Source organism: Achroia grisella, unplaced genomic scaffold, assembly GCF_030625045.1.
Source record: "Achroia grisella isolate CSIRO2021 unplaced genomic scaffold, CSIRO_AGI_Agris_v1 utg109, whole genome shotgun sequence".
Classification (NCBI taxonomy): Eukaryota; Metazoa; Arthropoda; class Insecta; order Lepidoptera; family Pyralidae; genus Achroia; species Achroia grisella.
In genome coordinates this window covers 4,710,457-4,737,400 of record NW_026712573.1, presented here as the reverse complement: position 1 = coordinate 4,737,400, position 26,944 = coordinate 4,710,457, and the positions used below count along the sequence as shown (strand labels likewise).

Below are 26,944 nucleotides of genomic sequence, written 5' to 3'. Positions count from 1 at the left end.
AACCTACAAAAAAAACTACTAAAGAATAGTATGTTACTTTTTACGAACGTAACTGCTATTACAGTGCTAAGGCCATGCTACCACAGATGATTTCAAATGTACAGAGTGTAAGTTTGAGCACTAGTAACATTTGAAATGTGACAATATTGAAAATTATCACAATATTAGAAATAGAGTTTATATTGGATGTAAACTCTATTTTACTCTTTTACTCAGTTACAATTCATACTAACACTATAAATGCGAAAATTTGTCAGTCTGCCTATTACCTATTTACGGCTAAACGATTTGATAGAATTTAGCATGAAGCATTTAGAAGGTGTATCACAAGTAAAAAAGATATTAACTTTAACTTTAAGAAGGGCGATTGTCGCGTACAAACGGCAACAATACGCAATACAAGGAGCGTTCTGATCGGAGCGCACACCCATCCAATTTGAATCCGCTATATAACGTAACAGACTTAAAAAATCTAATCGATCGAGGCAACGTACTTTTTTTCACTCAACCAATTTTGTAATATATTTACCCAATAAATTCAAGATGGCAAACAAAATCTATCATTTCTACAACCCGTAATCTACTGAAGCCATCACATCACCAAGAATCATCTGTTAATTCGAGCCGCAGCATCACGTACTAGTGATGAAGTCGCAAGTATAAACTAGTATTCCATAATGAGCACTAGCGCATAATCTTTCACTCTGTACATTCAATACTCTGTGATTCTACTAAATAACTACCGCAAGTAACATACGAAATAAAGAGACCATACTTTATATCACATATACAAACCGTAGAGGTAATAGTTGCACGAATTTTAGAATGTGATCTTATCTATAACGAAATAGAGTTCATTACACTACGCGGCGGGCGCAGCTGTCTCCGCGGCGATGCGGTTCATCACGGTGGTGTAGGCGAGGCCTAACGCCCACGAAACCTCGTGACCGTTCACTTTCTTGAATAACTGTAAATGTAAATGTTCAAGGAATGAACTACATATTAAAGGTACACCAGCTGATTCAGCACAAACGTCGTTTATCTATATAAATTAAAATGACTATAAAAAATAAGAATCGGTAACAGGCGAGATAGATAAAAATTTTGGGTTGTATGTATTTTTTTTATAAAGTGGCATTTATAACAAAATCAACATAAAATGTTAGGGTTGGACAAACCCTAAAATTATATTTTATACGTTTACATTTTGCATTTTATTAAGTAATCTTATATATAAAAGTCTCGTGTCACAGTTTTCGTTCCCATACTCCTCCGAAACGGCTTGACCGATTATCATGAAATTTTGTGAGCGTATTGAGTAGGTCTGAGAATCGGCCAACATCTATTTTTCATCCCCCTAAATGTTAGGGGTAGTCCACACCTAAATTTTTATTTTTATTTTAAGGCAAAACAACGTTTGCCGGGACAGCTAGTATTTTATATATTGCAAAGAAAAAAAATCTCCGGGCGCGATTTTAGGAGCGGCATTTATTAGCATTTGGCCCGCCTCTAAAAAAACGAAGATCCAGGATAGAAGGAACCCTCCTTCTATCCTGGATCTTCGTTTTTAGTAAGTAAGTTCGTATTTCGTTTTTACTTAGTAAGTAAGCAAACGGTACTGACCGAGACCGGCTGGTGGTCGTGCATCTTGTAGGCGTCGTGCAGCAGCGCCAGCACGTAGACCAGGTCGCCGCACGCCCACGGCTGCTCCACGTTGGAGGCCGAGCACGCGCGCAGCGCAGCAGCACGGAACGAACCCACCGCCGCCGACCCGCCCACCACCACGTCTGCGTCCGACACACCGCACAGGTTCGTTTCACATTTTAGGAATAAGTTGCGAGTTCAGAGAAACAGTCTGCCCATTAGACTGTTGTTAGAATAGAATAGAAAATCATTTATTCAAATAAACTTATATTGAAGCACTTTTGAATAGTCATCACATTTTTTTAATCTACTGCTCATTCGGAAAGCTGTTTCGTCACAAGCAGAACAAGCTAGAAACTTTACACCTCCCGCACCCGTTTACGAGTATGACGTGTATGTTTTTATTAAATTCAATCTGTTAATACTATTCGATTATTTTATGTTTCTATGTACAACTAAAAATTTCATCAGAAATTATAACAATAATTTTATTTTGTACCCAATATTTACAATTTAAATTGTTCCCTGGTACCTAAACTAAGTAGAAACTTGTATTTTAGGTACCAGTTCCCTTCTCTTACAATTCACAATGTTTAGAATTACAATTTATAAAAAGACAATTAAATAAGTTAATAACACAAGCTTATCATTATTTACTTGCAAAGTGTATGTGTATGTGTGTGTGTGTGTGTGTGTGTGTGTGTGTTGTGTATGTGTGAGAGAGAGGATAAGAGAAGAAGAAGGAGAGATAAATATTAATACCAATACTAATACGGGGACACTAGTACTACTACTACTAATTGTCTTACGTCCTTCGCGGAGTAGGCTTCGTTACGTGCAGTCATAGCCGCCACGTAGCTAGTGATGAGCGTACTACTCACCGATGATGCCCGCGTCCGCGGCCACGTCGTAGAAGTAGGACATGGCGGCCACGTCTCCGCGCGGCGGCTGCGTGGGCTCCCAGTCGAGGGTGCGGGCGAGGTACTGCGCCACGACGCCGTGGCAGCGCGCCACCGCCGCCTCGCGCTTCATACCGCCCGCACGCGGCGCCCCACTGCCGGGGACACGGATGGACTCATTTGCATTGCCTTTATACGACACACTTTTGAGCCAGCGCGCGCAATTGTGAGTTAGATTACATTTTACAATTTTTTGTGATGACTCTTTCGCGCGTGATAGTGCGGATATTTAAAGCAGTTATTCTTTTTTATTAGTTATTTTTTTAATACACTATTTCTATTTTTGAGTCACTACTGTGACTACTCCTAAACACATAAAGAGAAAAAGATTTTAATGTCAAGATACGTTTAAGAACTCTTATATATATTATTTTGCTCCATAGTTAGATGTCAGCCATTTTGCAATGATAATTAAATATTAGCAAGTCTTTAAAATACGACCGATCGAAGAACGCTGGAATGCACGAACTGGCGGCGCTAGCAGTATTTCTCCATCTCTTTGTCTACATTCACATGCATATTCTTTCCTACATGATTCTATTAGCGCGTGAAATAGCATACGCATAAAGATAACTATTGGGAGAGGTGACCCAATATATGTTTTCTTTATTACCATTACCATCTAAAATAAAAAGATTTAATTGTCGAAACCCGTTGAACCTGTATTAGAAATCCGACCATATTCTACTATATATAATATACAATATAACTTACCTGATGATGTACTGCTTGTTAGCGTACGTCCAGGGCTCACGCTGCACGATAGGGTCAACGCACACAGACGTGAACTCGTTAGTATTATTGTCGCCCGCCTCCATACGGAAAATGCCGTAACGTGCTGCCAATAAGCCCAAGTTCAGGTAGCTGTCGATAGAACAGAATAGAATTTTTTATTGAAATGTCCTTACGAAGGTAAACTGTAAATTGTCGTCTGTGTGTTTACATCAACAGGTACTCTGCTTCAGCGTATATGGCCAAATTTTCCGGAACGTCAGATTTATCTGGTAAACACACTTTATATAAACGATTTGATACCAAGCAACCATTCCTTAACAGGAATCTCTTTCTACTTAGTGATGTTAATCAAAATATTCCAGCATCGGTAACAAGCAGTACATCATCAGGTAAGTTATATTGTATATTCTACTATACATAATATACAATATAACTTATTAAACGATATAAACGATTTGATACCAAGCAACCATTCCTTAACAGGAATCTCTTTCTACTTAGTGATGTTAATCAAAATATTCCAGCATCGGCAATACTACTTAAATAAGTGGGTATCGATACTTACTAATTTAAACACTACGCGAATCACATTTCCATAATACTCATCCCTATAATATCGACACTTGCAGGACTAACAAACAAGGTATCGCCATAAGGACGTCAGTTGGTTTGCAGTATCAGTTCATAAAAATAGTTACGTGACGATGAGTGGTGATGATGGTGATGATGATGATAATGATGACAGTGATGATGATACCTGTGCGTGTAGAGCGTAATGTTGTTGTTCCCGGCAGGCACGAGGTATCGGTCTGCGGCCGGGTACAGGGCTGCGTCGCGCTCGCTCACCCGGTACGTGATCTGCGTGGAGCCGCCGCCCAGGTCCAGCGCGGCCATCGTCTCACCGTCCATCAGGTCTGGTGACAGTATCCCAACCAGTTAACACTCAGTCATAGGCTTACTATACTGCGGTTCCAATAGATCTTATAGAAAAGGTAAACAAAGACGCTAACCTAGCCATAGCCACCAGCTAGGGTGGTAAGGTGGTAAGGGATAAATGTTTTAATGGCAATAGTAGACAGTGAAGTGACATATATATAAATTTGTTTTATAGTTTTGAATAAAGAATCCAAAAAAATAAACTTTAAATATATTAATATCAAAGGAGTTTCTCAACAGTTAGTAATGTGTAATAATGATCCCATAGCTAGAAATACCATGTTAGGTAGGCCTCTACGCAATTCTCCCTGGAAACCATCATGATAAATTCCTGTCAATTTTACATGATAGGCTAACTGACCAGACCTCATCTCATCATCCTCCACTAGTGCTGCGCAAGCGAAACCGTTAGCGCAGGCGGGTGCGCTATTCCATTATCATCCATTAACAAACTGTGCAACAAAACCAATATAACACAAATAGAAGGAAAAGACGATACTCACTATGCAGTAAGTTTAATGTGTACCAAATGAAGATACCCTCATCTGAGCCGTCCATTATCTCAACACTGTTACTTCCCACATCATAGCCTAATCTGAAATGATATAGAAGCAATTATAATAATGATATAGATATTAACACTAAGCTATTAATATTAATTGCCTGATAGTGCCTTGTTCTGAGACGATACACGTTTCGCAATATGGGTTTACATTCAATAGCGGAATAATCACTATTACTGGTTACTCCAGTAATATTAGTATATAATAGTAAGTAAGTATTTAAGTTTTGATTTTTTTCGAACTATTCTAATGCTGTTGGTCGTGGCTGGCCTTTACAGCTTCACCGGACGATAAAGGGCGAGTGCAGATGACACTCCGAACCTGCGGAAGGACTTATGGAGCTGCTGAAGGCCAACTCCTATTAGACCGATACGGCCAACTCCTGTTTGAGATAATCTTAAAGGGGGTGGTGAAATAGGGGATGAAAGTTTGTATAAACGAAGTCGTGGGTATTGGTTAGCAAATTATATAAACTCACGGTGCTATAGCTTTGGAGACGTGTACAAGCAACTGTTGCGCCTTCTCCTTGGGCAGTAACCGCAGGCCGGCCGTCGCGCGCACTATGAGCGGCGTCGACTTCCGTTTCTCCTCTGGTATGAGGAATTCAGCTTTTTTTATTAACTGCACTATTGTGTCGGCGCCCTATAATGATAAGACAGTAATAATATTATTTATTGACGGCCTCGGTAGTTCAGCACACCACCTTACTTCAGATGGTCGCAGGTTAGATACCTCGCACGATACAATTGAATACATGAGTATAATTGTTTGTATCGGTCTGGGTGTTTTATTGTGTATTTTATTAAGTATATATTTACATCAGTCGTCACTTAGTTCCAAGCTAAAAAGAGCTTGTATTATTGCTACCAAAAAAACGGATGGAAACACTGTGAGTTACTACATTCATAATATACATAGGTAACACCCAACCCAATACAATCATAAAGAGGATAAATATGAAATGAAATGAAATGTTATATATTATATATTATCGAATTATATATTATCGGTATTGTTTATATTATTTTGTTTAATTTCGCTGCCATTAGCGTGTGTGAGACTAACAATATTCGGTGTAACCTGACCACCGCTACTGGACCTTATCTTCTCTATTAGTGATCAAATTCCAACCATAACTGGATGGATATTTCTGTTCTCACACTCTCTCTCCGCTACCAAAATAATATAAATCCATTAAGTTAATATGTTTGAATTTCTGTTAATGAGTCTTAATCTGCTGACCGGATTCAAATGAAATTTGATACATAGATACCGATTACAACAAAACACATACACATACATAGGACACTTCTTTCTATAATATATCATTAGATTTTTCCAAATTACAGCGTTATCATACCTTTTCAGGTTCGTCCGCAAACGACGATAACCCGGGCTTCGACTGCTCAAAATATTCATCCACGAGATCCAAATTCGCCTGACCAAATACTGAAAAAAACATAATTATAAAATAAACAGATGTAAATAAAAAACTCCAGTGAAGAAACTATTGCTATTGGTCATAGACATATCAATAAACATCTAATAACAATTTAGATGTTTATTGATTTGTCTATGACCAATAGCAGTATTTAATAGGTATTTTTAAACTTTCGTGTTTAATATACATTATTTATATTGTTAATTGGTTCTGAAAACGAATAATATAAAGGTAAATAAAGGTATTTACCTCTCTCGACGTATAGACAAATAACATTAAAAACAAACAATATTAATCTATAATCTATTTGACCACAGACTAACAATAAACAAAAGAGTGTGTTTGACACACATACAGTCTGTGTATTTTTTTATGCATAATTAAAAAAAGAATTTTTTTAATTATGCATAAAAAAATACACAGATCAGTCTGCACTCCTTGTTCTTCATGCGTTTCGGACAACTAAGATGTCATGTCTATATGACCTGTAATTTTATTTGTTCGTCTGTATTTGCCGTTTCTCGTAATGTCAATGATATGTTGTTTGTGGTGCTTTTTATATGTACATAACAAACTTTTGTACAACCTTTACTAAAAGTTACTACAGGGTCATTTACAGGGTGATTTATTTTTCTGATTGCTATGATGACTTAATCTGTCGCCTGCTTTAGTTTATCGTCGTGTTTTGGCACACCTGTATAGGCAACAGCTGCTTCAACTTTCTTCCATTCCATTTAATATAAAAAATACAAACCTGTGAACGGTACTCTGAACCTATACGCCAGCACTCTGGACCCTGAGGAGCCAGCGTCAATGATCACCGCATAGTGGTGAACGCTCTCATATCCTAAACTTTTGGCAATACCGTCTAACCATTGGGCTTGACCTGCAAATAATCCTGTAACAAAAAAAAATATTAGCAAACTTCCTAGATATCTCTGGACGATAGATGATGATGCGAGGGTACCTCAGTCACACGCTGGAACCTAAGTGATCTCGGACAGTGCTGTTTCAGAGGAGTTTTCAATTAACACAGTGCTATCTAGTCCCACGGTAAACAGGGTACTAGAGAACTGATGTAAATATTTTTATGTATATTTTTTAAATACATACATAATATACATAGAAAACACCCACCGATATAAACAATCATACTCAAGTATACAACTGTTTGTAACCTGCGAGAAATCGAACCCACCACCATTGTAAGTAAAGCGGTTTGCTAAACTGCTAGACCACCGAGGCAGTCAAACGTTTACTCAGGCGGGTGCAACATTCCATTATCATCCATTAAAAAAAATCTATCTACAAAAAGAAACCTTAAGTTGGAATTCTAAACTACTAGATCGTAACGTTCCTGGCTTTATTTACTAAACAGTTATTTGGGGTTAACTAGTTAGTTAAATATCATAGCTGCAACGAGTCATATCGCGAATAACGAGGTATGTACCACAAACAAACATTTGAATAGCGAGCAAAATACATTATTCATCATTACATATATAATATGTTTAATTTACGATTGTCAAACATGTTAACAATGACGGCGATAATTATACAAATATATGCCAAATATTACACTTAAGTGCAGAATAGACTACCTCTGTGGTCTAGCGGTTTAGCACACCGTTTTACTTCCGATGGTCGCGGGTTCGTTTCCTTCGTTTTATTATCTCCTATAGCTCTGCTTAATTTTGAAATAGTTACTTATCTAAGCCAATATTATGAAGACTACTAACTTGTTGTTTATTTATAAAGCATTTGCAATTTATTGTAAAAATAAAAATCAAAATAGAATGTCATACAAAATATAATAACATAGAATAAAAAAAATTGTAACACTTTTGCCCAACAATGAGCAAGAAGTCAGATAAAGAAGGATTTAACCACGATTGTTTCAAGGGGCACTGCACAGAGATCGTTAGACATGGTAAGTTGCTAGCAATCTAGTCACTGGTTACCATTTTTAACCACCCGCTCCCCCCCCCCCCCCCCCGCCCCCTCCCCCTCCCAAAGAGGATTGTTATAATTATTCTATATTCAAATGTACACATCATTTACATTCATTGGAATACAAATTAACAAACAAACAACATGGCAACCAAGGTCAAGGTCCGATAATGAGTTCCATAGACAAAAACTATCGTATTTTAATTTTTATGTCATTTAAAGTCAATAGTAATTTAGACAGTGTTACGATTTTTTTAATTATATGACTGTTACAGCCACTTGTATTTTGGATTAGTACGTGTTCTTCAAATACGAAAATGCTTAATTTTAAGTTTATTTGAATAAAAAAAATTATATTCTATATATATAATTAAAATTGGAGTGTCTCTTTGTGATATTGAAATAACAGTTTTTTACTATATGCATATGAATATAAATACGGTAGGTACATACACCAAAATAACATTTTTTACAATTTTTGTCTATCTGTCTGTCTATTTGTTCCGGCTAATATCTGAAATGGCTGGACCGATTTTGACGGGTCTTTTTTTGGCAGGTAGCTAATGCAATAAGAAGTAACTTAGGCTACTTTTATTTTAGAAGAATTCTTTAATTTCAGAAAAATAAAGTTAAATTCCTGGCGGACGAAGTCGCGGGAACAGCTAGTGTGAAATAATAAATTCCTTAAATCAAACATAAAACTTCCTGTTTTTATCTATTAAAATTTTTATGTTTGCCTATAAAAGTTTACTTTGAATTTATATAACATTTTACTCTAAGAAATAATTAAAATTGATAAATGTTTTCTTTGAAAGTAGAACTGTATTAGTAGTCTCGTTTGATTATTTGATTTACTAGCTGATTAACATTGTACGCGTGGTATCCAGCATAAAAATAGCATAACTTTTTGCACTAATGCGCACAACGCAAACAAACTAACATGTTTGTTTGTGAACCGATTGCAATGTAACAAACACAAGAAAACTTACTATACCTCAGTCAAAACATTACTAACATCAGTTAAGACATTTCTGAGGTTACCTGCACAAACGGTAAACCAAATAGTACCTACAAAATGTAAAAGTACTGCAAGAAATTTAACATAGAATATGTATAATTTATTTTTACTAATTATGGTAATACCGTTTATAAAGGTTACAAGAAACTATTTTTTAAACATCCTATGATTTTTTTTATTCCTACTAATTTAATACCGTTAAAAAAAGGATAGAACAAATACCTGCAATGAGAAGGGGCAATGTACGCACTACAGTTGTCTCGTTGGCCATTTTGCAGTACACGATCGGGAACAGTTATCTACTCACTGTACATATAAGGTAAAGTACACACGTCCGTCGGTCTACGCGACTCGTTGGACCACTGACCAAGGAGCGACCGGGTTCGTTAGGGTACGAACACACGAGTGAGTATGCGACAGAATGCGCCGCTGACGTAATCTTAGCAAACTGCATTATTAGGGAATGAGTGGAGTGAGCAAATAGGGTTTAAGATAAGGCATGAGTAATGGTAATAATTGTACACACTATAAGACACTAACAACGGGTTTTCAAGTCATGTTTTGTGTAAATATTATTACCAACTAGCCACTCACCCCGACATCGCACGAGTATAAATGTATTATACATATAAACCTTCCTCTTGAATCGCTCTGTCTATTGCTAAAAACTGCATTAAAACCCGTTGCGTAATATAAAAGATATAAGTTTTGTTTGTTAACTAACTTAACCTAACTTTGTTTTATACTATGCAAAGATATCTCGTTAACACATAAAATCTTACAAGTTATAAGCACCTGACCAATACCTAGGCGAGGTACTAGCAATGTACAGTGCAATATGAAAGAGAGTCGATTCTGTGAAGTAGAGAGTAAACTCCGGAACTGCACTTATATGTCAAATTCTTTCAGCTTGATAGGTACAGTATTCTAAAGTAACATGTTACAGAAAGAAAGAAAACCCACGATAAATCAATAAAGCCGATTTTAAGATTAGCGACCGCAAATAAACAGAGAAAAATTCGTTTGTACTTTAAGGATGATAGGATCATCAGAAATTAACCAAGAAGGTTTACATGGGGGACATAATGGCTGTCGACCTGATATGATTAGTAACATTGTTAGGAACTAGTCCCCGTTACTAATAATCCTTTCCCCCAAGCGCACATTACAACTATTCCTTGTTCATCTTATTTCCTTTCATATGACTCTTTCTACAGATGAAATTTACTATTATCCATAGACGCATAGCATAAAATATATACCACACACATTTCAATACATATCAATAACAAATGCAATAAAACCGTTATAATTGATTTCATTGAATTATTATAACAAAATGTCCGCGAACAATAGTGAAATTCGACATTGAATACATTTCACGCAATACACGTTAAATATTTAAATATGCTTCTACAATAACCACGTTTTCTTACGTCATTTTAAAAACTATATTAGTTTCTCACTGAAACCACGAAACGAGTTTAGAAAAATACCATATTCAAACAAAGGAATATTTATGTGTAATTAGGTTTAAACTGTTACACATGCAGTTTAATTTAAAAGAAATCATGGTCACTTCTGTAGGAATCCATCTTTTTTTTTTTCGGACTACTACAATGCTGTTGGCCGCGGCTGGCCTTTACAGCTACACCCAACGATGGGTGCGAGTGTAGATGGCACTCAAAACCTGCGAAAGGACTTATGGAGCGGCTGAAGAAAACGAGCTAACAGCTAACGACTTTAGTCTGAATGCAAGCTAGGGGTTCGAACCTCCCCACGTAGGAAAAAGAGGGTTCGATCCTCAGGGCAACAAGTACATAAACTCATAGCTTGATATTTAATAACCTATAACTTTCTTCAAGAATTTTGTTACGAATTGGTAAAATATTCTTTCAACTACGAATGGACTTCCTGAGTTCAGCACTAATGTGCTGTTTGTTTTAATAAACAAACTCTGTAGCTTTGTATATTAGTTATTAACAATAAATGAAACGAATGAGACGATGATTTCGTCACGGTTACGAAAACAACACACCATACATACATTGTGGTGACGGAGCAACAATACAATCACTTCTATTTGTCATATAAATTTGTATATATCTTAGAATTATACAATTTCGGAGGACGCCAGTTGCTGAGTGTGAGAAATACCATCCTGATCAACTGGATGATTGGTGGCCCTCCACAGTGCGGTTTTCTAAAAACTTTTTGCCACGCACAATCACATTGTGGAATCACCTTCCAGCAATAGTATTTCCGTACCGATATGCTATTGAAACCTTTAAAAAAAAGAGTTTATTCCTTCTTAAAAGACCAGCAACTCTCTTGGTGTTGCGGGTGCTCGTGGGTGGCGGTAATCATTTTGAGCTTTTTAGTTAGTCAGGTAGTTAATCACTGATAGGCTAGTTGGTCCCTTGTGCTATAAAAAAATGAGGGCGTCGATAATCGCAACACAGTTTTATACCCCTGTGAATCGTTCTTCAGTATTTGTACACATATAAATATTATTATTAGATTATTAAAAATCACCAGGATAGTACAAAAGCTGCACAGGAAAAACAACGCACAAATACATTGTTACAAAAGATCTAAATTTAACAATATGTGTTAGTATTGTTAAATTTAGAGGCTCGACTGTCATTATTGTAGTGATAAGGCAGTAATTAAAATACCTTCACGACTATAATCTCAAAAGGTATAATCACCTTTTAAGACTAACTATCCATTATCATGTCAGATGGGGTATGATGACCATACATGACCATACATGATCATGACATACCATAACCTCTATATCTAGATTGTCAAATGAAGTCATGCTAAACGCAACATTTATTCCCCCAACCAACGAACTGTTGGGGGGGCCAAATGTTGCGTTTACCGTGACTTCATTTGATTGTTAGTAATGTGGACTAATATCACTATTGTTGACAATATACCATGTCAGGTTCACTGCCACGAGGTTCCCCCTGGAAATATCCTGGCGCATTTGGCACGATGAGGTAACTAACCTGACCCATGCTTATCTTATCATCCACCAATGGTACCCCGCCAGCGTAAACCATTATTGTAGACGGGTGCACCAAATAGTTATCTACAGCATGAGGTTTTTTAAGAAAGGTATATTAAGGTTTCTTGAGGGCCGGCAACGCGCACGTCACACCCCTTGTGTTTCAGGCGTCCATAGGCTACGGTAAATGTTTACCATCAGATGGGCCGTATCTTGATTGCCACCAACGTGGTATAAAAAAAATGATCACTAATTTAAAAAAACGCAACATTTAAGAAGCCCAATATTTCAATCTATATCAAATATACACTAGACAAGCCCGCATTTAACTCTCGGTCGAATATACAATTTGAAACCAATTTGGCGCCAGCCTAGCGCCGTCTATCCGATTTTTTTTAATGTACCTGAAATAGCAAAACAGTTATCGGCCCACCGGGTTGTATTTGAACGAACCGTATAATTTGGCAACCTTCGCAAACCTTTGGCAAATAAAAAGTATTTGGCAACCTTCGCCAATATAAGAATAACTTTTATTTCTGAAATCTTAACTTAATTAACATTTAAACTATGAACCCGAATATCCACTCCAGGGAGCAGGGGATTGTTAGTAACGTGAACTATTAACCCCATTGCTAATAAGGTACCATGTCAGATGGCTAATTGACCTGACTTATGATCATCTTATCGTCCCCCACTGGTGTCCAGCGAGTGTAAACCGTTAGCGCAGGCGGGTGCACCATTCTATTATCATCCACAATAAAATATACCCTCCATTTATACACGAACACTGCCAGGGACATTGCATCATCACATGACACCCATGCGTTCTCATTCCAGACTTATCCTATAATCATGCAAGCAAGCTGCTTGGCGGCTGAAATAGGTATGACTGGGGGGAATGGGATTATTAGTAATGTGGACTCACGACCCTATTACTAGCAATGTACCATGTCAGATCGACCTCCACGCGGTTCCCCCTGGAAACCATCGTGATGAATTCCTGGTGAATATGTCACGATGAGCTAACTGATCTGACCTCATGTTCATCTTATCATCCTCCACTGGTGCCCCGCCAGCGTAAACCGTTAGCGCAGGTGGGTGCACCATTCCATTATAATCCGTAAAAAAAAAATAGGTATGACTGAGGTATCCTCGCAGATGACTGCTAATTTTGGAAAATCAATTTTATTGATTCACTTTATAGGCTAGTTTAGCTATAAAATATAATTTTTGAGTGAACACAGTTTTATATTAAGCATTTGATATGTATACCCAACTTAAATTAAACATAAAACATGTGCAGTTGCACATGTTTTCAGTCGATTCGGTCTACAATTATGTAGTTACATAATTGTAGACCGAATCGAATTTCCATAATTTGTATAGCCGATATGCTAATTATATACGGCTATATTTTACAAGTAAATTTTTATTTCACTTTGAAAGCCAGTAAAAATATTATTATAGAGAAGCACAATTCAATAAATGGGTCACTCACCTAAAAAGTATGTGACAAATAGTGCTAATAATATGAGTAGAATGAATACTTTCTTCAAACGACGAGGTTGCTTTAGTGTCCTAGATCTTACATTGATATGTGAAGCTGAGGTATCATCTCTTAACTGTAACCAAAAACATTTCTGAATAAATTAAAAGATTAATTAAAATCTCCATCATAAACAATGTTGCCATATTAGGAAAAAGGAAATATATGTCTGCCTCTATTCCACATTGCTTAATAGGATCCATAGTAATTGTGTTAATTCTGAAATAATTCTACATTGTTATGAAATTCAGAACCACTTTTGAAGATTATAGGATATTAATATAAATCATTTATCAATTTTGAAGAAAGACTAACATGAAATTCTAAAGTAATAGTTATCGAAAATCAGTTCTAATAACAGCATATATTGTATAATAATTGTAATAGGACCAAAATGATAGTGAATGATAATAGTATCTACATTATCAGTCAGTATTCATTATCATCATCTGCTTCTTCCTTATCCCATTTATTTGTGGTCGGCGTAATATGTTTTTCTCTTCCATTCATCCCTGCTCACAAATTATACAGTTATTTTGTTCTTTTTATTTTTTTTATACCTGTACTAACATTTGATTGTCAACCAATCAATCAATCACAATATATCTATGTATTCATGTAGGTCCAATACAGACTCTTACGATATGTCAAATCTACCATTATGAGTGCTTTCAAGCTAAGAAAATCAGCTCTTATTCTTTTACTATAAAAAATATATTTAATTCATATGAAATATTATAGTAGGTGCTATGTGAAAGACAGAGAAGAGATATCAGTTCTAAATTTAAATATTTAGTTTTCATAAATCATAGATAAACAGTAACTCCAAAGTGGAACACCAGTAAAACAGCTGCTATCCAAATTAATCTGTGTAATCAGAAAAATAAATAATATTATCTATCATCACACTATATCTTCAAGAAGGGTGCCTCTATTCATAGTAAATAGTATGAGTAATATTTTATATTTATATAAAATATAAAATGCCTGTGACATAAGGGATAAAATAAACAATAATTACTGCTATATTTTTTAATGTATGTATTATATCGTTTTTGTAAATTACCTATGTTATTGTTTTTGTAAGTTGCTTGTCTTTGTATAACTGTTATTTTCTAATTCTTTATATTGAACAAATAAACTATTTTAAAAATTATAATTTTTAATTTGCTTTTTAATTCATGGATATTATTTTTAATGTTGTAGCTTCATTGCAAATAAATCTATAGTTATTTTTAGACTCTTATTATTCCTTAACGATTTTAGGTATTACTTGTATTGTGTATTACTTGTATGTATACTATAATGTTATTACTAAATTTTATTTAGAATAATTTTTATCTATATTTTTAACTCTATTGAACACTTACCTCTAAATACCTGTAAGTACTGAACTTTCCCATAACGGAGTAAAATAAACATCACAACCAGAAAATACCTTCAAATAATACTTAAGATTTTAAATATACTGCAAAATACAAACATTATCAATATTTTTTCTAAATAAAAATATAAAAGTTGCACGTATTAAAATGGTAAGTAAAAATTGATAAAAACAACACACACGCGTTAAAATTTTGCTAATAGTTAAGAATGTCAAAAAATACAGATGATATACGTCAATGTCATGATTGTCAGTACAGACAAAAACAGGCTCACAGAGTAATAATTATATTTTTATGTAGCTTTTGACAATTGAATAGATATCATTTCCATGTTTTCCACCCCGTTGACTTCTAATTTAACTTATACCTATTTAGAATTCGTACAGCAAATTAAGAATACTTACAAAAAAATACTTATCATAAACTAAATATAGTTATTAGTAATTAGTAGCTGAGGTGTTATCAATATTTACTATTGCAAAATAGTGAGTGATTTAATAATAAGCAATTATCGTTATCGTTTAAATAACTTGTCCAGATTTTATTTTAGTGTACCATATTGTGAACAAATTGTGTGCACAGAAACAGCCATGAATTGTACAGACTGCAAATCGATTGATTGATTGATAATGATTGACCTTAAATTGTATGTTTGTACTTTGCAACAAACAATATCAGTGACGCAATTTTATTCATTCGCCACTTTTATGAACTTATTATTACTTTGGAAATTAAAATATACGTTAAAGTACAATAATTAAGTTTAAATAATACTTTAGTTAATTTTGTTTCAATATTATTTTTAATTGACTTGAGTTGACACACGAAGTGATCGAAGTTTAGAAGTTTGTGATTCTACCTCTAGAGTTAACACGTTACATTAACTCTGTAAACGGTAACTAAACTAATAATCATCAATAAAGACAATCAACAAGTTCACCAACTTAATTTATTACTTTTTTATTATTAAAGATGTCCATTCAATAATTAAATTTGCTTTTACGCTCTATAAACTCTAGTTCAACATATATATTTGAATTTAGAACAATAACACAGAATAACTAAGTATTAAACGTATAATTTAAGATAACCTTGCACAGAATTTCTTGAGTGTTTTATTCATTTTAGGTTATAACAGGGAAGTCTCGTGTAAGTACGTACTGAGATATTATTATAAATTATTAATATAAATTAAATACCTTTCGCTGTCGCACACTCATTTTCCTATTGTGTAATCGTTACTTCCAATATTGTGTATATATTTTACTTCACTTTAATAAGATTGTTATTCGAATAATAATTTATACGATCAACCTGTAAGTACATATACGTAGATCTAACGAAACAAAACTTATTAAAGTGAGCATCGAGCGAATGACGTGCAGCTATAAAGATAGTAAATGAGTACCATAGACATACTTATAAGCGGACATTTCAGGTGCCATTCAGGACTGGTACCGCAGATTTGTTTACATCTACGTATGATGATATAACTCATTAATTATATGACTTGCATTATATATACAATAGTGTATCTAGGCAGTTATGTAGGTATAAGCTATGAGAGTACTAGGTTATCTATATTGTATAATCAAATAGAAATTATAGCTGCTTTATAAGTGCCTTTATTCTTAATAAATGCGTTTTGAGTATGGATGGATGGATGTTTATTACTTTTTAACCCAAAATCTGCGAAACTGATTTTCATGAAACTTTACAGTAATATGGCCTATACATTAGAATAACACTTTTTAAGCTATAAATTTCATAACGGGTGAAACTGCGGGCATAGCTAGTTTTATTTGTATATAGGAAATAATTTTTGTCATACCTACCATTCATTATATTATTATTAGATATACTTAAATGTGTAAACACTTATACCTAAGATTTATAAACCACAAATGAAGTAGGTACGGTATTTAACTCACAGTCTTCTAATTTGTGGAGAGTAGGGGAGGGGCTTTACGAGAGTTTTTTTTTTAATTTAAGGGAGTAACAACCATTTAATATTAGATTGACCCATTGGAAATTATCGTGGTTAATTTCTGACGAAGTCGCCTTGAAAGTCTGCTCAAGATCTTCCTTAAATGGTGATCCGTCAGCGTATACCTTTAGCGCAGGCGAGAGCACGGGCACCATCTCTTATTTATTAGAATTGAATAGAAATTTATTCAAATAAAATAAAAATAAAATACAAGCACTTTTAAATAGTCATAATTGTTTATTCTTCCACTCATTCGAAACGCAGATTTATCACAAGAAGAACGGAGCAAGAAATTATAGTGTTGCTCTTTTAAATATTTAAAAAAAAATTATTATAAAATAACAAGTATGAGGAATGCGATAATCAACATAGAAACCGCTACGCTCTCATTATTAGTGGAATCAGATAATATTGTCAGCGGGTTTTTTTACAAAATCAATTAAAAAAGACCTTCATGTGAAATAGAAAAGTATCCCTCCAATAAATGTAACGGCTAAATAGTTGCATTAAAATCGGAACATCAACAGCGATGTCTAACATACGCTTCCCCGACCTTGAACACAAATTGCTTGCCAGCGTGACTATACAATCTTAGTATATAGTAGGTATAGATATGTTTGAAGGTTAAATTATACTTATCATGTGTTATACAAAACTACGAATACTATTAACAAAAGAGCGGCAGTGTTTATTGTTAAAAGTAATGGTATAAAACCTTTTTAGTGGTTTATTTCATAATTTTCAAATATAGAATCTCGAGCGATCGGCTTTTGTTCTACTTCTTTTTTTTTCTGTACGCTATTTTTTTATTGTATACTAGCTGTGTTCGCGGTTTCGCGCCCCGCATCCGCATGAAATTTCAATAAAAATATAGCCTGTGTTATTCTGATGCATAAGCTGCATACTGTAAAGTTTCATCAAAATCCGTTCAGTAGTTTAGTGAAAGAGTAACAAATATCCATACTCACGAATTTTCGCAATTTTTTTTTCAATTACTGATATTATATTAATATTATGTCACGAATGTTATACATGCGAAAGTAACTCTGTTTGTATGTCTATCTGTCACGCTTTCATGCCAAAACTACTAAACCGATTTAAATAAAATTTGGTAAATCCGGTCATTTTATTTGCAAAAGAGTATGTTGTATATATATATTGGTGTTTGCATCATCGGAGAATTGGACATTAATGTAATTACTTTATCGGCCATATTCAAACTTGCGACCCAAGGTGTAAGTAGAATAGGAGTAGTAAACTACTAAGCCACAACGGGCAATAAAAAGCTCTACATCTTGAGTCTGTTATTGCGCGTCTGCTATAAATCTATATAGTACGTCATATATAGAATAATCTAGTATTATATATAGATTATCTTGATATACAAACAGCTATGTCATCTGCAACTTCGTCTTTACAAATTGTCATTTTCTATTTCACCCTCTTCCAGATTTATTTTAATATAAAAGTTAGGCTATGTCCATTCACATACAGTCTATTCCTTGAAACAATCAAAATATCTTTATTCATGTAGGTCTATTACAGACTCTTATGGTATGTCAAATCTACCGTCAGTTCGGAGTGCTTTCGAGCTCAGAACTAACAAGAAACTCGGCTGTTTTATTTTCAAATGAGCTTGTATATAACTAGGCAGAAAAAATCATAAATACAGATTGATTTTTTTATTTAAAATTTGGAAGAATAGTCATCCTTATGACTATTCTTTTTTAGTTATGAAAACTTAACAAACAGACTAATACACACAATTTCATTATTATTATAAACTAGCTGTACCTGCGACACTGTCAGTGTGGAATTTAACTTTATTTTTCTAAACTAAAAGTAGCCTAAGTTACTTCTTATTACATCAGCTACCTACCAATAAAAGTCTCGTCAAAATCGGTCCAGCCATTTCAGAGATTAGCCGGAACAAACAGACAGACAGACAAAAATTGTAATAAATGATATTTTGGTGTATGTACCGTATTTATATTCATAAAAACGGTTATTTCAATATTATAAAACAAACACTCCAATTTTATTTATATGTATAGATTGTTTCAGATGATGATGGACTTAATTAATTGTGAAAATATAAAGAAGTATGGCGTCGGTCGTCGGAAACTGGATGATGTTCTGTTTGCGTCGGATAAGCCACCTCCTCGCCTCGGAGTGTACGATCTGGACGAAGAAAACTTATGCCACGAAGTGTAAGTACATCAATATTGCTATATATGTTTTTACTAGAATCCCAAAGAGGCTTACGGCTCACCTCTCTGTAATTTCACTGCCTTATTGAGATTATATATTAGTGACTAGCTGTACCCGCGACTTCGTCCGCGTGGAATTTAACTTTATTTTTCTAAAGTAAAAGTAGCCTAAGTTACTCCTTATTACATCAGCTACCTACCAATAAAAGTCCCGTCAAAATCAATACAGCCACTACAGAGATTACAGATAGACAAAAATTTTAAATAATGTTATTTTGGTGGTGTACCGTATTTATATACATATGCATGTAGAAAAAAACGGTTAATATAGTATAAATACGGTACATACACAAAAATTTTTTTATTTTACATTTTTTATCTGTCTGTTTGTTCCGACTAATCTCTGAAATGGCTGAACCGATTTTGACGGAACTTTTATTGGCAGGTAGCTGATGTAATAAAAAATAACTTAGGCTACTTTTATTTTAGAAAAATAAAGTTAGCGGGTGCAGCTATTTAGTGAATAAAATCCCATGCATGATGGCTTTTAAGCCTTCTGTAATTTAGTGGGTCTCGTAGTGCTGTTACAAGGATATTAGTATGCGCTCCTATACGATCTCTGTGTGATGTTCAGATTTCCAAACAACAGCAATATTCATAATATTAATACTAGATTTAAAGACAAACTTGCTGTCCCCAAGTATCGTTTAGAAAAAGTCAATAGGTCTTTTATGGGAATAGGTATAAAATTTTACAATAAGATACCAAAGGATATATTGGAAGTAACTCTTAAATAAATTCAAAACATCTGTTAAATCGTATTTACTGAGCAAGGCCTATTACTCACTAAACGATTACTTGAATGACGAGCGTGCATGGCAATAGTTTTCATGTTCGGGATTTTCATTTAATGTTAGACATAGACACCTATATAAATACCTAGGCATTGTAAATAAACTGGATTTAAAAAATAAAAAGTAATGCAATTGAGTTTCTTGCCAGTTCTTCTCAATTGGATCTATATACCGAACTGGACGGTAGGGAAAAAAAATCTAATGTAAAAACTTTACGATCATAAGCGGCTAAAATGAACTACATGAATAAATGATTTTTGAATTTGAATTTGAATTTGAACTCATGTTCTGTGGGGGGAAGTGGATTGTTAGTAATGTGGACTCATGACTCCATTACTAGCAATGTACCATAAATTTTATTTTTTGTGGAAGATAAAGGAATGGTGCACCCACCTAATGGTGTTATCAATCCACATTACTAATAATCCTCTTCCCCCCTGTACCATAGGTTAGGTTAGGTTAGGTTGACCTCCACTCGGTCCCCCACTGGTGCCCCGCCAGTGTAAACCGTTAGCGTAGGCGGAAGCACCAATCCATTATCATCCCTTAAAAAAAACTTATGTTCTGTGCTCTATTTCTTCTCTTACTGTTCTCATTCCTGTGTACTCATGCAATTAAGTTGTTCTGATGTATAGAGGTGCAGCAGTTATTTTTTTATTTTGAGTGCTTTATTCTGAAACCGTCGCAAATAAATATTGGATTTTTTGCTGGTCCGAATAACTCAATGCGGTATGTCCAAACTGGTTTTATAAATGAGTATCTTGTTTTCCTCCTACCGTGATCCTCTGCCTGTCAGCCAGTTCAGATTTCTGAGCCGTGCATTCAATTCACCGCATTTTTTTTGATGTACATCTTAGTATGGACATTTTTTTTGCAGAATTCAAACAACATGCAACATCCCCGGGTGCACATTCATCGCGGAATCCATATTGGATTACGAGAATCATTACAACGCGTCACACCGGTACACCTGCACCCAATGTAAGAAGGTGCTGCCGTCACCACACTTGTTGGACCTCCACATACAAGAGAGACATGACTCGTTCTTCGCTGTGATGGCTGAAAAGAAACCTTCTGTATGTTGACTTGAAGACTGTTTATAGTATATCATAATTTTACTAATATTATAAACGCAAAAGTTTGTGTGTATGAATGGGTAAACGGATGGATATTTGTTATTCTTTCACGCAAAAACTACTGAACGGATTTTGATGAAACTTTTCAATAATATAGCTTATACATCAGAATAGAACAACACATTGGCTATAAATTTTATGCGGGTGAAACCTGGACATAGCTAGTTAATAATAATAATATAAACATATAATAATAATAATATATAAATAAACTCATGACAATTCACAGTGCCACGTAGTACCAGGCTAAGCATAGATTGTGTTATAGGTACTAGATATAACTATATACGCCGATAATACTTATATACGCCGTTTTTTTAAAAAACACTAATTACATAATTCTAATTTATGTATTTTCTAATACCCATAACACAAGGTATGCTTAGCTTTGTGAGGCGCCGTCTAACGCTTTGTGAATAATTCAGGTTTATAATTGTTTTTTTAATTTATCTATTACAAACAAAATTTATTTACTGGTTTTACTAGGTAAGTTATATATTTTATTATTTACAGTACTGTTGCTATATAGAAGAATGTAAAGAGAAATTCAAGACTGCCGACGAAAGACTGAACCACTGTGTAAAAATACATAAACTGCCAAAGGATTTCAGATACGAACAAAAAACAAAAATCGGCAAGAAAAAAAAAAGTGGCAACACTAGAAAAGTAGAAAGCAATGAATCAATGGATACAGATGGACCACCTCCACAATTTTCATTTACATATAACAAGAAAAAAGCAGTTACATCTTATACTGGAAGACAATTTACGAAAAATAGTGAGGAGAAAACATCTAGGGATGTAGATATGGATGAAATAGTCGATGAATTAAAAAAAACATTGCCAGATTAAATAATTGTTACCTATTTATTACTTTATTATCATTTCGTAACCTTTGCTTATATTTATAAATATGATAACATACGCCCGTAAAGGCAGTGACCTATAAAATACATACATTATTTACAGATATCCAGTACATTTTTATTACAAACATTCTGTGATAATTTACACTGTTACTTTAGCATTCATACTGAGTTTTACAATATTTGTATAACGTAAACGAAAAAAATCATTGCGAAAAATTATTGGCCAAATATTAATCTCGTTTTAATTTATAATATAATATAATAATCCAAACAAAATAAACTATATATTTTTTAAAATAAAAATATTAGATAATAGAAGTGCATTTATGGCATATTACCAAATTTTTTTTTTAATGTTTATTCTGTAATCTGTCGATTACAGAGATGTTGCATGCTTCTAATTTACGAGTAAAATAATCATATATTTATAAATAAAAAAAGAACTTTATGAAAACATTCCATTAACTAATCAATCTTAATAAACATATGCACATATACATATTATTTTTATTTAATAATATTTGTATTAAATAAAACAATAATTAATAGATCTACTTGGCTTTCCCCTGGGCGGCAACAGCAGCCACTGCCTTCTTAACTGTTTCCTCGTCACCGAGGAACACCATAGAATTAACTGGCTTCAGATTCTCATCCAATTCATACACAAATGGGATACCAGTAGGCAGGTTCAGCTCCATAATAGCGGCGTCACTGAGTTCTGTAATGTAAAAAAAAACTGGAATAGCAAGCAACCCCTCAAAACGACTCAAATGAACATGTATATAAACAGCACTCTAGTTCTTAACTCCTTTTACGCCAGAGAGCCTGCCGGCCCGCGTGCTCACGGGTGGGCACACAACATGTTTTACCAGGGGACCGCTTGTACACCTATGGACATGATTTAAATTTCCATTTATGTACAGTAGTTCATTCGCTGGTCCCTCGAAGAAATACTGCATGTAGCGACTTAGTTCATTTGACATAGCCTCACATAATTAACAATAGAAAAAATGCCAGTCTATATGTGAGAAATAAGATTTTTCAATGCGGTCTTCAACTTGTTAAATAAGAATTCGTGCACTCAATGGACAGCAGATTCGTCTGCCAATCAATCCGATTATATATACTGATTGCGGATATACAAGGAACAAAAATAGGCAAGCTTGCACCCTATCTGATGGTGAGTGGCAATCATTGCCTATATACTATGAATAGCATCACGAACCTAACGTCCACCACTCGATACGCCATCCGAGGACACGTGTGTTTCTAAATAAACTAAAAAAAAACACCTCAGGTATTATCATACATGAGGACTAATTTAACACGGCTCCATACCCTGTTATTACACTTCTGGTTGCAATAAATCTATCAAGTTCTGAACATACTTGTAATCTACTACTGCCCCATACCCCACTCCTATTATTATCCACCAAATCTGGGATAGTAATAACAAGAAGTCGACTCGTTTCGTTGTATGTCGCGTCAAGCACACAAGTTCCGTAACTGATTCATCAGCTGCGATCTCCGCGCGATCATCGTATTTAAAACATCATCTAGTGCACATCAGCGAAGTGTTGGACATTAAAAGTGGAACATTTACTCATATTTAACACCTACATCCGAGGTGACGCGAAATATATTTGTCCTCAAATTCCCATTTTATTTTACCCATCACCTGTCATGTCTCTTCTTTCAACCGAAATATAGGAACTTTGTACAAAAGCTTTGTTAAATTATTATATTAATATCTCTAGTTGTATTACCATCTAAATGCTTGACAATGCCTCTAAGACTGTTTCCATGGGCAGCAATTATTATCCTTTTGCCTTCTTTGATCTAAAAAAATAAAAATTAATACTAATTATGGATATCACCTACAAAACACCTTGATGAGATAATTGCAACTTTTTTTAGAAAATCATACAAGTAAAATATTGTTATTTTTAAACAGTCGTGTTTAATACACATCTACAATACATAAAGCTTTATTAATTCAGTGTCTTGATATGTTTAATTTTATGGAAAATTAAGGTATTTAGGTATTAATTAATATATAGTTATGTACTAGACCATTCAAAATGGAGTTGGACTGGCCATATGCTTAGCATATGGCCAGTGCAAAATAAATAAATGGAGCAAACAAGAGACTCTCTGGTATCCTAGAGATGGGACCAGAGGACAGAATCGCCAAGAATATGCTGGAAAGACGAAATCAACCTCAGACTCTCAGACTGTTCTGGAACAGGGTTGCGGAGTTTAATGGTTAAAAGGAGCTGGAGGATGTCTATGCCAAAAGGCACAACGAGTTGCGGGACATTTTGTAAACAACAAAATGTACCCCAACTTTGAGGAAAAAGGGCTATATTATTATTATCATCATCATTGTTGTATCATTAACTCAGCTTTTGCTGGTTTTATTATTATTATTATTATTATGTATTAAAATATTGTTTTCTTACCTGTGGAACAATAACATTATTCCAGTATGGCAAAGTTCTCTCTATAGTGAGCTTCAGACTCTCATACATGGGGAACTCCTCAGGTTTAGGATCTCCAGCGTAACGGGGATCTTTCACAATGGTGTCGTAATACGGGTGTTCCTTCTCCATAGGTGGTGGTGGTATGTCGAAGCTGCGACGCCAAATTTGTACCTGAAAATTCATAACTTAATAAATAAGTTGACAAAAATATGCTTAACTAGTTGAGCCATGCCTGACATAAGAGTGTGAGAGAGTAGAGTGGGGCAGACTTAAGAGGAAAAACAGTAATGCATTTCTTTTTTGTATAACATTTCTTTGAAACTCCACTCCAATTGGTTATAACAAAATGTTACATAGCCTATATATCCTTCCTGGATAAAATTCCATTCCATTTTCAATAGTTAGTCACAACTTGTGAAGATTTCAGTCTTGAGGGCCAATGTATGAGAGGTAACCCAGGAATTATATAATAAAGTAATGTCTATAGTGCTATTCATGTACCATCTGGTGGGCTGTAAGCTTTAATACAATTATAAATACAAAGAAGTTACAAAAAAAATTGTAGAAATTAAACTTCAATGGACTGCTGTTGTTCTCCCTCCATTTCCACCAACCTTTCTCTTTCTCTCACATCTACCCCCTCCAGGTAACCCCTTGTCATGTCCGAAAAATCATTATATACTCTGTCTTTACGTCCGTTTTATTCAAAAGTTTCACTTCAAAATAAAACCTGCCTACCTGAGCCTCCCCATACTTGGCCGCAGTTTCTGCCTTATTAAGACCAGTGAGTCCACCATAATGTCTTTCGTTTAGACGCCACGTCTTGTTCACAGGCAGATCTGATTGCCCAATCTCCTTCAGAACGGAATTCAGAGTAATCTGAGCTCGCTTTAGCACAGATGTGTGAGCGACGTCAAATTGATAACCTTCTGCTTTCAAGGCTTGTCCAGCAGACAATGCTTCTTCACGACCTGGGATAGAGAAGAAAATCATATACATCTATACATATAATTAAAATTGGAGTGTCTGTTTGTAATATTGAAATAACCGTTATTTACTACATGCATATAAATATGAATATGGAATATACACCAAAATATTTGTTTTACAATTTTTGTCTGCCTGTTTGATCCGGTTAATCTCTGAAATGGCTGGACCGATTTAGATGGAACTTTTATTGGCAGGTAGCTGATGTAATAAAGAGTAACTTAGACTACTTTTATTTTAGAAAAATATCTAAATATCCTTAAATAAGACAGGATAGCAACAATTGTTAATATGAATATATTGTATCATGCAAATGGAAATGAAATTTATATCCTAAAAATGCAAACGAAAACGCGAGTCATAACTAGTACATAACAATAAACTAGGGCTGTTCCTTAAGCTATTGGGTAGTGTTTTAAATAATCTGTAAGTATTATTATTAAAATGTAATAACAAAATTTAATTGAATTCATCCTATATACAGTTCATTGAAGAAAAATCCTTAATATATACATTGCTTCTTTGGACTAACCTTTATCACTTAAATCAGCATCGAACCATCCGCAAAACAAATTTTTCTGATTCCATTCACTTTCGCCATGTCGAATCATAACAATTTTATATTTCGCAGACATACTGATAACGTAATTAAAGAATTTTAAGGACCGGTTAAATAAGAATGAAGTTCGACCTTCCTTCGGTGTTCAATAACAAATTTTAGGAATGTAAATATATCGATAATATTATTCTTTGACGGAAAATTTCGATTACTTAATCGATATTACAGTATCAATAATACATGCTAAGAGCAATATGTAGATTAAAGTTATACGCCTATTATGAAATAGATTTCTTATATAAGTAAATTACTTTTTTAGTTCAAAATATCCTACCCTACTAATGTAATCTGTCTAATTTCTAAGGCAATGTTTACTATTATTTATCATATTTTATTATCTAACATAAATCACTTACAAATAAACTGCTTAATAATACAAATAAGAAGTGTTTAATTAGGAAACATAACGTTATGAGTTCAGGATACTTAGAGATTATAGAATTTAATCTTTATCCTTACTCCTTAATAATATTATAAATCCGAAAGTAACTCTGTCTATATGTCTGTCACGCTTTCGCGCCAAAACTACTGAACCGATTTAAAACTTGATAATAATTTAAAGTAATTAATACTATCCTTATTAGTTTTACTTGTCAAGTAAAAAGT

General features: G+C 34.3%; 3 protein-coding genes across 5 annotated transcripts; 1 reads left to right on the top strand and 2 right to left on the bottom strand.

Annotated features, from left to right (window-relative positions):
- Nucleotides 1-16,528, bottom strand: LOC131847764 (nucleoside diphosphate phosphatase ENTPD5). 2 transcript variants are annotated; one of them, XM_059197420.1, is made up of 11 exons: nucleotides 15,179-15,380; nucleotides 13,761-13,884; nucleotides 7,033-7,176; nucleotides 6,198-6,286; nucleotides 5,316-5,479; nucleotides 4,778-4,869; nucleotides 4,096-4,252; nucleotides 3,318-3,467; nucleotides 2,526-2,698; nucleotides 1,624-1,787; nucleotides 1-967 (listed from the first exon to the last, which is right to left on the bottom strand). In XM_059197420.1, exons 1-11 carry the CDS (start codon nucleotides 15,209-15,211, stop codon nucleotides 863-865), a joined length of 1,395 nt encoding a protein of 464 aa, XP_059053403.1. In that variant the 5' UTR covers nucleotides 15,212-15,380; the 3' UTR covers nucleotides 1-862. The 2 variants fall into 2 exon arrangements, with proteins under 2 accessions (XP_059053403.1, XP_059053396.1); XM_059197413.1 differs by lacking the exons at nucleotides 1-967; nucleotides 1,624-1,787; nucleotides 15,179-15,380 and adding an exon at nucleotides 16,393-16,528 and having other exon boundaries at nucleotides 2,232-2,698.
- LOC131847790 (zinc finger protein 511) lies at nucleotides 15,910-22,499 on the top strand. 2 transcript variants are annotated; one of them, XM_059197443.1, is made up of 4 exons: nucleotides 15,910-16,342; nucleotides 19,245-19,390; nucleotides 21,122-21,320; nucleotides 21,894-22,499. In XM_059197443.1, exons 2-4 carry the CDS (start codon nucleotides 19,245-19,247, stop codon nucleotides 22,230-22,232), a joined length of 684 nt encoding a protein of 227 aa, XP_059053426.1. In that variant the 5' UTR covers nucleotides 15,910-16,342; the 3' UTR covers nucleotides 22,233-22,499. The 2 variants fall into 2 exon arrangements, with proteins under 2 accessions (XP_059053426.1, XP_059053434.1); XM_059197451.1 differs by having other exon boundaries at nucleotides 19,235-19,390.
- A 3-nt stretch (nucleotides 22,500-22,502) lies between these two features.
- LOC131847780 (phosphoglycerate mutase 1) lies at nucleotides 22,503-26,450 on the bottom strand. The gene is made up of 5 exons (XM_059197431.1): nucleotides 26,252-26,450; nucleotides 25,471-25,703; nucleotides 24,712-24,903; nucleotides 24,016-24,088; nucleotides 22,503-22,967 (listed from the first exon to the last, which is right to left on the bottom strand). Exons 1-5 carry the CDS (start codon nucleotides 26,352-26,354, stop codon nucleotides 22,801-22,803), a joined length of 768 nt encoding a protein of 255 aa, XP_059053414.1. The 5' UTR covers nucleotides 26,355-26,450; the 3' UTR covers nucleotides 22,503-22,800.
- Nucleotides 26,451-26,944: the final 494 nt, after the last annotated feature.

Excerpts from the sequence above, each read along its gene's own strand:
- LOC131847780 (XM_059197431.1), bottom strand. The coding sequence starts at position 26,354 with ATGTCTGCGAAATATAAAATTGTTATGATTCGACATGGCGAAAGTGAA. Across the intron at positions 24,904-25,470 it reads CCAAGTATGGGGAGGCTCAG|GTACAAATTTGGCGTCGCAG; the intron begins GTAGGCAGGTTT and ends ATGAATTTTCAG. Across the intron at positions 22,968-24,015 it reads CATTGTCAAGCATTTAGATG|AACTCAGTGACGCCGCTATT; the intron begins GTAATACAACTA and ends TTTACATTACAG.
- LOC131847764 (XM_059197420.1), bottom strand. The coding sequence starts at position 15,211 with ATGGGAAAGTTCAGTACTTACAGGTATTTAGAG. Across the intron at positions 5,480-6,197 it reads TTGCGGACGAACCTGAAAAG|GGCGCCGACACAATAGTGCA; the intron begins GTATGATAACGC and ends TTATCATTATAG. Across the intron at positions 3,468-4,095 it reads ATTACGCTCTACACGCACAG|CTACCTGAACTTGGGCTTAT; the intron begins GTATCATCATCA and ends TTCTATCGACAG.
- LOC131847790 (XM_059197443.1), top strand. The coding sequence starts at position 19,245 with ATGATGATGGACTTAATTAATTGTGAAAATATAAAGAAGTATGGCGTC. Across the intron at positions 19,391-21,121 it reads GAAAACTTATGCCACGAAGT|AATTCAAACAACATGCAACA; the intron begins GTAAGTACATCA and ends TTTTTTTTGCAG. Across the intron at positions 21,321-21,893 it reads TGGCTGAAAAGAAACCTTCT|TACTGTTGCTATATAGAAGA; the intron begins GTATGTTGACTT and ends TATTATTTACAG.